The sequence below is a fragment of the Oryzias latipes genome, chromosome 22 (genome assembly GCF_053564925.1).
Source record: "Oryzias latipes strain Hd-rR chromosome 22, Olatipes_Hd-rR_3.1".
Classification (NCBI taxonomy): domain Eukaryota; kingdom Metazoa; phylum Chordata; class Actinopteri; order Beloniformes; family Adrianichthyidae; genus Oryzias; species Oryzias latipes.
Window position 1 is genome coordinate 21,859,091 of NC_136258.1, and position 14,009 is coordinate 21,873,099.

The 14,009-nt window shown below is 39.8% G+C and overlaps 1 protein-coding gene across 3 annotated transcripts in view; it reads left to right on the top strand.

Annotated features, from left to right (window-relative positions):
• The first annotated feature begins 720 nt into the window (after positions 1-720).
• Positions 721-14,009, top strand: part of zgc:110158 (single-stranded DNA-binding protein 3) — a 46,326-nt gene continuing 33,037 nt past the window's right edge. For all 3 annotated transcript variants that reach the window (XM_004082214.4, XM_011490266.3, XM_020713708.3), the window contains exons 1-3: positions 721-1,029; positions 12,927-12,999; positions 13,593-13,654. In XM_004082214.4, coding sequence (XP_004082262.1) covers positions 974-1,029; positions 12,927-12,999; positions 13,593-13,654 — 191 coding nt within the window. In that variant the 5' untranslated portion in view covers positions 721-973. The remainder of the gene's footprint in view (positions 1,030-12,926; positions 13,000-13,592; positions 13,655-14,009) is intronic.

Below are 14,009 nucleotides of genomic sequence, written 5' to 3' on the forward strand. Positions count from 1 at the left end.
TTTGCAAAAGGAAAACTAGAGAAGCGGTATATGTCAGCTTCAACAAAAACTTTAAATTATTAACAAGTCGGTAAAGGTGCTGCTCAGTTTGTGTGTAAAAGAAATCCTAAAACTGAACCTTGGTTTAATCCCATTTTTAATTTACATACATAAATAATAAATGATGCTTCTAAATAAAAACAAAAGACGCAAACATAAATAATTAATTAAACAAAATTAAATCACAATGCCTGGGTTCTGGTTAGAATCAGCTGTCATACATTGCATTAAAAAAAAATCACTTAAAGCCTATTATTAGTCAAGTACCATGAGCAGCTCATCACAACAAGGCCAGACAGTAGTGTGCATTGATTCATTTAGAGATAAGTTGACCAATACTATTGTTTTTTTTTATGAGTGTAATTGTCCATTTGGAGTACTTCTGCAGAACTGGTACTTTGAGGTATGCAAATGTGGTTAACATGTACTAAATATGTAAGTTAATTATATTTGCATTAATTTGTTTGGATGTGTTAAGACTGTTTCGTTTTAAAATAACTAAACCGAATTGGAATGTAAGGCCCAAAGTTGAAGGCCCTCAGAAAAGAACTTGAACTTGAGCAAAGTCTGCAGAAATGGAGACACTGTGGCTTTAAGAAGCCCCCACCGTCTCACAACAGGGGGGTGTGGGCTGAATCCAGGAACAGCGATTGAAAAAAAAAAAAAAGAGAGAAAAAAAAAAGAAAAAAAAAAGGCTCCACCACTGGACTGTTTCAAGTTCCCCCCGGCTGAAACCCTGCCTGATTTGTGGGCAATGTTGGGGATGTAAAAAAAAAAAAAAAAAAAAAAAAAAGGAAACCGGAGCAAAGAGAGCGCAGGGGAGAGACAGGGAGACAACACTAACAGGGTAGCTATGGAGATAGTAGGTTTTCCTGGTAGCTTTCTTTGACAGGTGTCGAGTGGGATAAAACAAAGTATCACAACAGCTTCCAAGATGTATGGCAAAGGAAAAGGAGCTGTTGTCCCCTCCGATAGCCAAGCGAGAGAAAAGTAAGTAAATTATGATCGCAGTGTCACAACAAGAACCAAACAGAAGTGTGCAAAGCGGCTTGCTAAACTTGCTAACTGATGTTCAGCCACTTGGTTGAGCTTGTCATGCACGAGTTTTGTGCCTAAAGTAACTTAGTTGTGTTTCAGTCTTCTGTTCTGCTGCTCCTAACTTGCAGGCATGGCTGCTAAGTTAGCCCAAGTTGCTAGCTGAGGTGCCAGTTTCACTCCCAACTTAGTTGTTTATTTTGTGTAATTTCTTGTTGCGGGAGTTTCTGTTTTTCTCTCAGTAATTTCTTTTAAATTTTTTATTTAAAATGTGCGCCCCTGCCCTGGCTGAGCAAAGATGGAGGAGTGGGGGGTCTGTGTTCGCCCCGGCGTGAGGAAGGAACAATGCTATCGGAGGGACGCTGGCTTTTGTGTCTCCGGTGTTAAAATAGCGTGCAGCCGAAGGGGAGTTAGTTTGATTTTTCTTTTTTGGTAGAAAAAGTAGCGCTACGGTTGTTTTTGTGGAACCGCTTCGCGCGAGGGTGTTTCGGGATGGTTTCATCCCTCCTCCTCCTAAACTTTTTGTGCCCATTTTGGGGGGTGGGGGTGGGCGCTGGAATCGCAGCCGCCCGGCGCGTTGGGACCCCCCCCCCACGGACGGACGGACGGGTCCGCTCCGCCGGGGTTTTCGGTCCAGGAGCGGCGATCGCGTGCGAGTCTGCTCCCCGTCCGACCTCTTTGTCTGCAAAGCCTGCCGTTCACGCAGCGTAAAACACTCGAGTGCTCACAAAATAAAAAGCCTGCACGAGGCTTGAACTTTGCTGGATGGAGCTCGCCCCCCCCCCCCCCCCCCCTCCAGAATGAGTTGGTGCAAACCTTGAGGTGGGACACAATTGTCTTGACTGTTTACACAAAGATCAGCGGGGATCCTGTCACCTCAGATCTCTTGATCACTTGGTGAGCATCGCTCTTTAACCCTCACTTCCCAGTTCCCATCCCCTCGTTTCAGTGCTGAATTATTGAGGAAGACTGTTCTCAGGGACAGATGAGGAAGACAGGGAGAAGAAGGGGATAGGGTGGGCAGGCTCATTCAAGTTTAAAGAAGGGGGGGGGGGGGGTGTCCGGATCCAGGATGTCAGGTGTTCAGGGAGGTTTTGCTGGAAGTAAAAGCAGTGATGTCCCATCCCTGAGCGCAGAAGCAAAAGGCAAGCTGGGAGGTGGGGGGGGGGGGGGGGGGGGGGGCACACATGGTGTGAAGAAGGAGGCAATCTTTGTTTAAGCATAAGCAAAAATGGTCAGAGTGCAGAAATCCTCAGCAGAGTCATTTTTTAAATGCTTTGCTGCAGAAACTTTTTTTCTTAACCGCAAAAGCCACTACAGCTTGCCCCCCCCCCCTCTCTGCTTCTTTCTTTATCCCCCTCCTCTGATACCCTGCTGTTTCTTCCTCCCCACCAAAACTTTTGCACGCCACCTCTTGAATCCCTGGCTCCACCCCCCTCAAACTTCTCTTCCTTTTCAATGAGCTTCTGGGGCTTTCAATAATGCAGCAGGCCAGGTGCACACGCACGCACAAGCAGCCCCTTTAGCAACGCTAACAAAAACACACGCACACACAACACGTATAAAACTTTCAGCGAAAGTCTCACGGGGCGGAGGGCTCTCAAACCTCGTCCAGGAATGGGAACGTCCTACCATGGAAACTGGGAATCTGCAGGTGTAAGCGATGCATCGCATGTGGTGTAAGTTTGGGATATGTAGGCTTCGGTGCGTTTGTGTGGCCTGAGACAGGACTGACCCGAAAGTGGCAGTGACTTACACTCTACACCAGCGGTCACAGGGAGCTTTGTGACCTACAAATTGCTGGTAGCCTTAGAAAGTGGTCAGATTCCCCTGGCTAAAGTGGTCAAGTGTGCGTTTGTGTGTGTGTGTTAGCAGGAGTGAAGCCTTTAGTCTCCAACCAACTAATTTGACTCCTTTATGTTTGTTATGGTGGCGTTTATTGAAGTTTCCCTGCATTTATTAGTCAGAGCTAATAGTCAGGAACAAAAAGCAACTTCAAATGTTTAGTTTTGTTCTTTTGCGTGTTTGTAAAGCTGTCGCAATTACAAGCAAATTAAAAATGCACCAGCCCTACTTTCATTTGCTCGTTTCTGATTTTTGCGAATTCTGATGTGAAGCTGGTTTTCTTTTTAAGAACTATAATGTAATCATGCTTGAACAAACAAATGTTTTCTCTGTAACACAAAGTGTATGTTTTTGTAATAAAATGAAAACATTACATTTTCTGAAATGGCTTTAAAACTAAATGGGGTCTTAAGTGTAATGGGTAAAGAAACACCATTGTGGGAGAAAAGAAATGGGGTAAAAAAAAAAAAAGTTTATAGCTACGAATATTGTTTCTTCTGTCATTTTACCTCCTTTGTGGGGTAAATACCTTAGCATGAGATTGACACCTAAACTGTGACGGGGACGGAAAAAGAAAGTCAACAAAGGAGCAGAAGAGAGTATGTGTAGGGAAACAAAAGTCCAGTGCACGAATCCAAAGAAGTTATGAAAAAGCCCCATAAAATGTAGTCTATTGAGAAAGTGATGATCAAAATATATCAGTTGGGAGGATTGGTTAGATTAGTCTGTTTTCTTGTTTGTGCTTCTTACTTCTTGGATAGTATATATTTAAGATAATATCACTAATAAAATTCAGGTTGTTTCCAGCCAGTTTGGTCCAATTAGATGTAAAATCAGATTTAAAAAAAAAAGTTAAGGTGGGGTTGGGTACCTCGAGCAAATAACTGGTTCTGAATTAGTACAAAATAATATTATTAGATATTACTTCCAAAAGTAACAGAAAATCACCTTTTATTTTGGAAAAATATATATATCTTTAGAAAATAAAATCAGTTCATTGGTCTGGTCAACCAATTTTGGATTTTTTTGTGGGGATCAATTAGTAAAATTGTTTTATATTTATCAACAAACTAAAAATATGCATATTGTTATCCAGCTTGAATCAAGATCAGCCGGAGACGAACTCTAGTATCTGCCTTTTATGCCATTTTTAGTTTAGACGTCATTTTTATCTGGGTTTATACCAAAGTGTTATCTGGACACAGTGGTGAACATCTGCTCCAACTGCAGCTGTACCAACTGCTGCAGAGATTTGTTGAGATCTGTGGATTCATTCTGCTACTGATGTGGGAGGGCAACATGTCAAGCCCCCATTGCCCCTCAAGAAAAGAAAAGAACTGAATACCTGACGTCTTCGATGACACCAGAAAGGTCGCTAGATTTTGTTTCTAGACTCTGTTGATCAAGTCACTGAAAGTGTTTATGTGTGGTGGAGAAATCACTCCACCAGTTTAAATGTACAGTGTCAACCAGCATTGTGTTTGAAGACGTTTACATATCTCTATTGGTTAAGCTGCTTCTCAACAGCTTATTGTTCCGCAAATAAACCTTTGTGGAGCAATAATTTCCCCAGAAGCAAAGTAACTAAAGTAACATGGCTTGGTGTTAATATGACATTAAGCATTCTGGTCACTCAATAAATATGGTTGTAACCTATGATAATTGTTGTAACCTATCATAATTCCTAGGATTCAACTAATCATAATTGCTGTGAGGTTGTAAAAGTTGCAAAATACAACTGTAAAAGTTACTAAATTATTAGCAGTGTAGGGTTTAGCCTGTTTGATCAGGTCTGTCTTAGACCGTCTGCTCTGTCTAACATTTATAGCTGACAGATGGATTTTTAGAAAAGGCTAAATATGATCCATATTTGTTCTTTTATCTTTCACCAAGAGTTTAAAATTGTCTACTTTTAAATGAATTAAAATTAAATGACCATCCTATATGTAATCCATTATGATTTCTGCCTTCCATTTGCAAAGTATCAGCTCTTGTTTATGGCTTTCTTGGGTTTAGGGGAAGTTTAGGAGAATGTTTGACCATTCTTCCAGATTTTCTAAATCAAACTCTGATGTTGGACAAAAAGCCTGGACTTCCGATAATTCATCCCAAAGGTCATAAGGTAGACCTGTCGGGTTCTTCACACCAAACTAGCTCATCCATCTTTTATGGATCTCAATTTGTTCATTGATTCTCTGTCAAGGGTAAACAGAACGAGGCGATTCCCCAACTGTTCCAAAATTGCTCTCAAATGAAGGGACACGTGAAAAGTAACCCCATACCACCACCAGCACCACCAAACTTCAGGGTTGCCTTAATAGAGTCACACTAGTACAGCCAAATCCAGACTCATCCACAAAGTTGCCAGATGTTGGAGTGTGATTTGTCACTCCAGAGAGCGCATCTCCACTGCTCTCGAGTCCAGTGGTGGTTTGCTTTAAACCACTGCATCCACCACTTTGCACTTACTGATGAACTGCTTTGATTGAGCTTCTCAGCCGTGGATTTTCCATGGAAGTCATTGTTCTTTAGCGAATCTGAAATCCACATTGATCTTGAAGGCCTGGAGGGATTGACTGGAGAAATTTAGAAACCTCACCCGATCACGCTCACATAGCATTTGCTGACCCCCCCCCCAACCCCCCCCGCTCCGTCAGCTCATGTGGCCGACCACTTTGTAGAGTCGGGAGTTCCCACACACTTCCACTTAGTGTGGAAATTTCATGACCGGACTTGTTGCTCAGGAGCATCCTATCACACCAGCACGCTGGAATTCACTGAACTCTGAGAGCAGCTCGTGCCTTCACAAACGTTTGAAGCAGGGACCTTTTCCCCCCAAAATTGACTGAAATACCACAAGTCAACAACTTGGATGGATGAGTGAATACTTTTGAAGAAGTTTGACATGTTTAAGATTGGCAGATGTGGCAGTGGCTCAGCAGTTTTATGGAATTCTAATTCCTTAATCTTTAAATCATTGTAAAGAAAAATATTTTTTATAAATACAAATCAATATATATGTTTTGGACTTTCTAAGCTAAATTTTGTTAATTCACATTTACACTCTCCTGATTACTCTTTTGTGAATTATTTTTTGAATAAGAAGCAAACCCAACTCTTTGAACCGGGAATGTTGTTCCTGTGAGGAAATTAATAACTGCAGTAACACAAACAGTTGGGTTAATGGTAACGGATTTATTTACCTCCTGTGCATAGGCACTAATGTCTCTAATGAGCTAAAAGAACATCATTCTTACATTTTCGGCGGGAAAGCCCTGTAAATGAAAAGGAAGATCGGCGTGTTTTCTTATGTCAAACGAAGGAGAGGAAGGAAGTCTGATGTGACAAACAATAACGCACCCAATCCACTGGAGCAGTTCTGGAAACTCTGCTCCCGAGAATATTTCCTTTTTCGATTGCAAAACTAAAAAAGGGCAAGTAGACTATACAAAGTCAGCATTTGGCAAAATGCCGGCGTATAAGTGGACTTGGCCTCAGACTTGCTGTGCGGGAAAAAGGGAGTGATTTCATCCCAGACAGGTTCTGGGATTCTGGAGGATGATTGCAGGTCAGTCAGATGAAACAAGCTCCCAACAGTTGCTGTCACTCCGCTATATTTAGAATTTCTATACAAAAAAAAGCTGTTTTTCACCCCCATATTTGTATATCTAGATGTATAGAGGGGAGAAAGAGATAAATTATTTCAACAGTTTGTTTGTTTTTACACTGACCCTGCCTTTTAACGGCTTCTGAGATTTTTCAGAAGGACGTTACAATAGCATGTAGGTTCATCTTTATGCAGCCCAAACCGGGTTTTGAAATATGTCTGTCTTTTGAAATCTTTGTAGTGTTTTTTTTATTTATTTCTTTGGTTACGTTTCACTGGTGAATAGAGAGCTGTCCTTGAAAATCTCTCACCTCGGTTTAAGGACGTATCCTTGTCACGAATAATCGTAAATTCTCTCAAAATAGTGCCGGTTATCTCACGCAGAATAACGTGAGGGGTCTAGCTGCGTACTGGAATGTTGATAAAAGTTCACCGGTTATAGCACCTGCCATCTTTTTAAATGAAAGAGCTTATTCCTTTTAACGGTCTGAATTTTCTTATTCTTTTAAGATTTCTTTAATTGAAACATCATATAAAAAGAGCAATTCCAATTATACTCTCGCTATAGAAGCTCCTTATTTTTACAACTGTACATTTCTAATTAGAGGGCCAGGAGAGCAACAGCAGCCTCAGGATGTTTAGTGTAGATTTCAGCCCTTTGGCAAACTTCTCCATAATGATATTTCTGCACATCTGACAAAGACACTTTGATGAGAACCTCATTCATCCTAAATTATTTAGAAGTGGGCATTAAATTTGGCCCAGTAGCCCAAAACATCTGTGTTATTCCTATCTGAAGGACAACGTGTAATCATTTAGGAATCATGGGATCCTCACCACAGACACTGTTTGTCTATTCATGTCTTTTTCAGACTGCATTTGCATATTAACAAGGCATTTGCATAGCACTGGTAGTAAGAACAGGTCAGGCATGGGGCATATTTGCAGTATCGCAACACCACTTGTCATTTCTCCTTCATAACAGAAATAGTAAGTAAACATGAACAGAATTGAACTTGAAGCCTGTCTGTAAAGTGTACACTGATCAACAAAGATATGTTTCCCTCAGCTCATTTGGTTTTTTATGATTATTGTCAGGGGATAACACACATCAGCATAGATTATGCTTTAGTAGGTTGGATTTAATGTCTGTACTTGTGATTAGCAGAGTGTGAAAAGTATTGATTGACAGTGAAGTCTTTATCAGCTTTGAGATTCTGAATTGACTCGCAAATCCCAGAAATCGTTTTCTCTTAATGACTTTCTGTTGGCGGGATGAAAAAGCCAGGAGTCGGATACAAAGGCAGCGAGCGGATGGTGCACCAAGCAACACCTGGTTATTGTGCTGTGAGCGCACTCTGCCGTGGTTGTGTTTTAAAGACATCGTCTCTGCTGGTGGAGGTAAAAAAAAATGTAACAACTAATTTTGCGCTGAACTCTAAAAAGATTAACGTTTTTCAAAAACGCATCCCATTACCTGAATGTGACATGAGTTTGGCCAAAACTCAACAGGTTTAACTTTTAAAACGTGCTCAATGGCCGCATTTAGAGCCCGAAAATTGACTTAAAAACCTGCGCAGCAAGTCACGAATGCAAGAGTTTTGAACATGGAAGCCCAAAATGCACATATACGTGCATTTTCGTCTACTTTTATTTGGAAGTGGCCGCTTGAATGCGCCGATGGGAACGTAACATTAGAGCATGCAACAGCAAATAAAGGTAATTTGTATTTTAACCCATTTTTTCCCTTCTGATTTTCTAAGAATGACCAATGACAGCAAGCACACACGTGAAATCTTTTCTATTCATAAAACACTGCAAGTGTTATTTTGTAGAAGCGTTAAAGCCTGGTGCTTTCTTCTCTCACCTTACTGACTTCCAAAACAAAGTGTCTTAAAATAAAAATATGGAAGAGTAAAGTGCTTTTAAATAAATCAAGTATCTCAATTTCTCCTTTCCAAGTCTCCCCCTTTATCCAAGTCATTTGTTTTTTAAGTAATTGTTTGTTTACACCTTCAAAATGATGCTTTCCTGCATCTAAATTCTGGACGACCCCTCATTATTTATGAAGTAATTGTGATTAAAATTGTAAATTCTCAGCTGCAAAATTGTGTATGTGCTATTCATGTCATTTGCTGTTCAGACTAAAGTTTATAAATGTCATTTTGACACAGAGTTGTGAACATTTTCTGCTCTCACTGCAGCTTTTGGCAGTAGTGCTGCATAAAGACCAAAGACTCGCGTCGCCTCCTTTCTTCCCTGAATTTCTGATGCAAACCCAGATGTAGTGTTCTAGAACCTGGTTTTAAAATGAGAAATATCTTTTTGAATCCTATGCTTAAAAAAAAAGTTTTCATCCTAAAAATGCTGAGGACAAAAAAATGCATACACACATAGTAGTGAGGAGAAATTGGTTAAAGGTTGGGAATGTGGTGCTGCTCTACACGCCATTGGTCTGGAGCGGCCACATGGAAAATGTCTGAACTTAAGCAGGTTTACCATTATATCTCCATTAGACGCTTTTTTGTTTGTTTGTTGCTGTTGTCTCTTTATTTTATCGTAAATGACTTAAACACAGTAAAAAAGAAGGACGGCTTTTAAAAAAATTCAGTGTACAACATCTCGATTATCTCAAAACCATGTTTCATTGATCACTTCATTGACTAATGACAGGGAGTTTCACTCTGAGCTACTGTCCTCCTCATTAGGCCCTTATTGGCCTGTCAGAGGACTGACTGCTCTGTGCACACAGAGCACTGTCATATCCACGCTGCAGGTCGATTGATGGTCCATTAACAGCCTATTAAACATGACTAACAGAAGGAGTTAGGAGAACAATGTTGAGCCAACTGGGGTTTCCCACTACACGCCATAGATTTTTTTCCCTTAATAGATTATAGTGTATAGCCCTTTTCAAGTGTTGCTGGTCTTTTTATTGGAGTTATTTAAACAAAAAGTCAGGTGTGAGAACTCTTGGTGTATTTTGAGAATTGTGGGAATGTCTATCATCTAAAGGAATTTGTGTCATTATCTAGTTCTTTCTACCAGGTGCATATTTACAAAATGTCTTTTCAAGATTTGACTGGAAGTCGATGAAGGACTTTGATCAGAAGTGGTGGTCAAAATGACAAGTATCCACTGAGAAACAATGCAATAAAGATTAGTCAAGTTTCCACCAGAATTGTTTTTTTCCTAGAAGTTTCAAGATTTTCTGGTGTTGTGCTTTTTTTGTGTGCCAAGGTTGAATATTAAGCTCAAAAACGTTTGAATTAACTGAGATAAACACTAGGTGTCCGAGCACCTATTTCCACTGAACTGCAAAAATCTGGGTCAAATCTAAAGGATCCTGCTGTTTGTAATTTTTGTGATTACAATCTTAAAAGGTTTGACCTACAAACACATGTGTCACGTCCAACACAGAACATATGCAGATAGTCATCAGCCTGTACCAGTTCTTCATTTATTATGCATTTTAAAACAATACATAGCTGTTTTCCATGTTTTTTGCAGAAATATGGAAAACAGCTATGTTTGAAATTGCCTTAACAACATTGGATAAAATTTTTTAAATTAAGCTTCATATAATCTTGTTTGCATAACCTCAGACACTTTTCTCTTCCTGTTTGCTTCCTGTGTCTTCAGTTCTTTGAAATGGACAGACGTCATGCCACCTCAGGGCCTGTTACTCACTGCATTTGAAATGGGCTGTTCATATAAGCTAATGTTGGAGAGCTTTACTCTAAATATACGTTTTCCCGGGTTGTTGTCTCAAGTTACTAACCTCTTTTATGGGCCTTTGTAAATATATTGTAACATCTGCGTACGTGAGGACATTTCAATTATGTGTCAAAAATTAAGGCTTATGCTACGTAACACACCAGGCATGTAATGCACGTTTAAGAACGTGGGTTCTTGAACACGCTTTTCTAGCATGTGGTGTTCACACTGGACTGTCCCTACCCGATACAAGTTCATATACTCACATTTTGAAAAGGTTTGGTGCAAAATGTCAAAGCGGTGCAAATCTTTCTACAGGGATTGTCTTTCATGGCTCTATTCCGATAAATGATAGACCTGGTGTTGTATAATTCCGACTGGGCACAAACCGCAATTATTCATTTCTCCTCCATGATCAATTTTCAAACGGTTTGCACTTTTGTGAATTAAAAGGGGCGCCATCCAAATGTCACTACCAAAACCTAAACGCCTGATTGGTCAGAGGCCAACTGGTTCATTGTCCAACGTGTGTTTAATGGCTGCAGGTTTTGTATGTAGAGCCCAAAAACAGACTTAAAAACATGTGTAGCTATGCATGAACACAAGAGATTTAAACGCGGATGCGCATTTTTATAGAACATAATATAATATTATAACAATATGTAATTTAATTGGACGTGGTCACTTGAACCTGCGTTGCAGAGACCGGTGTGAATGCAGCATTAGAGATGGTCCTCATTTGGTAAAATCTGCTAAACGTAATAACGCACTTCTGTTGATAAAAACCCAGCAGACGAAACGAATAATTACTTGATTACTCTTCCTTCTTGGTTATGGTTTGAATCTTTGACCTGCTTTTCAAGCCTCTGTTGTCTTCTTTATGGGAAATCTGTTTTCAAAATGCTTTATTTAAATTTTATTTTAACACAATAGTACATTGGTTTGCTTCAAACAAATGATAATGTCGTTTTCAGAAGGTTTAGAGATTATTTCAACCCGGTTCCAACTATGTTTTCCTCAATCTAAAGTTTAGAGCTAAAAAGGAGTAAATCTAAATTTTGCTTCTCGCTGAGACTCTGATCAGAGGAGCCATAAAATGTTTTAATACCCTCTACCAACTGAAGTAAAAGTCAAAATCTTTAGGGGTTTTGAGCATCAGTGTTTCATTAAAACACTGTAGTCCTTCTCAGTCACTCTACAGAACATAGTGAACATAGTGAAAGTAAAAACTGGAAGCTAACAATGTTGTTGTTGGACTTACTCAGCTATTGTGTGTGTAGGATTCAAACAGTGCTGATATTTGTGTTATTCGTGTATTATAAATTGTTTGGTTTCACCTCCAAGCTTTATTTAGTTGTATTCAAACCTGTACTGGTATCTTGAATCCCACCAATCTACATATGATGCAGTAGATTTGGTGTAATGAGGTTGTGATGTATTTCTTGTTGTACCTCATACATGTTTCAGTTGTGTTTGAATATGCCTGAGAAGCATCATTAGGTCTACTTCAACCAGCAAGTGTTTCTGATCTGCATTGATAAAATGCAAAGAGGGTAGATGCCAGGTTTGGTTGTTGGATTTCTGAGCCAATTTTCTCATTCAAAACGTTTGTTCTACAACAGTTTGTTTCCTTGGATGGTCCACCTGTTGGGGCTGGTGTGACACTTTCTCTGAGCTGAGGTTAAGACCAAACCGGTTTGCCTTAAAACGATGTCTCAGTTTGCTTGTAAATTGGCTGTTTGACAGAGTGAATGGACATGGACTGTTCCAAAAACCAGATGAATTATTGAGAAAGTTATTGGCATAAACACTGTACATTAAAAAAATACTCCGTGCAAATACTGAAAGGATGGAAAAGTGTTTTGTTGGTAAACCTTTTGTTGTGAGGAGGTAATTTTGCTCTTTTGAAACAAATGTCTTGGATGAACAGACTGTGAAAGTATCGTAAGAGAACGTTTGTACCAGGACTGATCCATATTTCTTTTTTGTTTTATGGTCAGCTTCATTTGTACATGTTTAAAAGCACTTCCATAATCCTAAAAAGAAATCTCGGTTTGGTGTACTTTATACAGACGAACTTTTCAATAAACCAAGGAGAGTAAATAAAGCTGTTAAGCAAAAAAAAATCTTTTGAGTTGAGGTAAACATTTCAAAGCACAAATCTAAAAAGAATATTTTTTGTCTTATGTTGAGTGTTTAGGAGTTTTTTTTCTTAATTGTTTGTTTGGAGACTAACAGCTTGATGCAATATGCCTTATTTTTGGATTTTCTCTTACTTAGAGCCGTTTTTCCTCCTCGTTGGTGTCTATTGAAGGTGATGGCACCCAATAGGAACATCAGTTACGTAATGTTAAATGACCAGTTTAGTCTACTTTTAGTGGTGCAGCATGAAAGCAAACCAACCTAAATGAAGATGATATCTTTTGCTAAATTGATCTGAGTCCTCTGGGCTGTCCTGGTCAGCACTTCGCCTAAACACAAAGGCTGTTAGCGTGGAAATCTTTCATTGCTCCCAGTATTTTTCACTTTACCGCAATTTCCATCGCACAACTTCAATGTTGGACCCTTCCTTTTAGGTTCAGTCACTCTAAACTGTTTCATTTTGTGTCACTTTGTCTGTTTTTTGAGTCAGAGATTATCAAAAGAGGAATTCTGTTCTAATTTTTGTTATTCTTAATTTCAGGTTAGCGTTATATGTGTACGAGTACCTTCTACATGTGGGAGCACAAAAGTCAGCACAGACCTTCCTGTCCGAGGTGAGATGTCATCTATCGTTTAACGTCTTTTTGAAAGTAAAATGAACACCCTTCAAAGCCTCTTTCCTCTTCATGTCTTTATATATGAAGTTGTATTATTTCTTATATATTGTGTTCTTCTTCAATTCAAAACTTCATATTGTGATCCAGCCATAATGGATGTTGACAGCAACATATGTTGTTGGTGCAAACACAGTATACATGATTACAGGGTGTAAGGTGTTGCATACATTTTTTATAGGACACTCTTACAAAGTTACATGGCACTTATGAGGTAAACCCAGCCAAGCGATAGGTGCTTGAAGACATGGTGGGAATTTTATGGTACAGTGATGTTTGTAGAAAACTCTTAAGCCTTCAAGCAACTTTTTTATGAAAGCACAGTGGCGGTGAATGGATGAGGTATAATCTCTATTCATGAATGTTCTTTGTATGTAAAGCAGGATTGGAATTTTTAAGATTGGCAGAGCTGAAATTATGCTTCTCATCAAGTCAGGGACCATTGACGGCTTGGTTTCACTACTTATATTTTCCTAACCCCTGGACTTGGAGACATAATCCCCCTCTCTTGTGGCCCCTTCTCTTCTGTTCAGATTCGATGGGAGAAGAATATCACATTAGGGGAGCCTCCTGGATTCCTTCATTCATGGTGGTGGTAAGTGTTACCGTCGCTTATTCGATTGATACCAACATCCGTCTGTACTGTATCTTCACAAGCACATAGTTCATAGTAAGCCTATGAACCATCTATTTGGCACTAACAGAACACTGTAAATAATGTAAATTTCCACGGACAAGCCTTGATCACAAACGGGAAACCTTGTGGCGTTTCAGCTTTGGGGTGCACCAGTCTCTATTCCAAGGGCGTGACCCCCCCCGCCCCTCCATCTTCTCCCCTCATTCAGCTCCCCAACCCTCACCCCTGTTTCTGAAACAATAGATCCAGATGGTTAGGGAATGGAGCCCCAGCTTTCCCCTCCCCTTCCCCCCTCGTCACCCCTTTGTGTCCC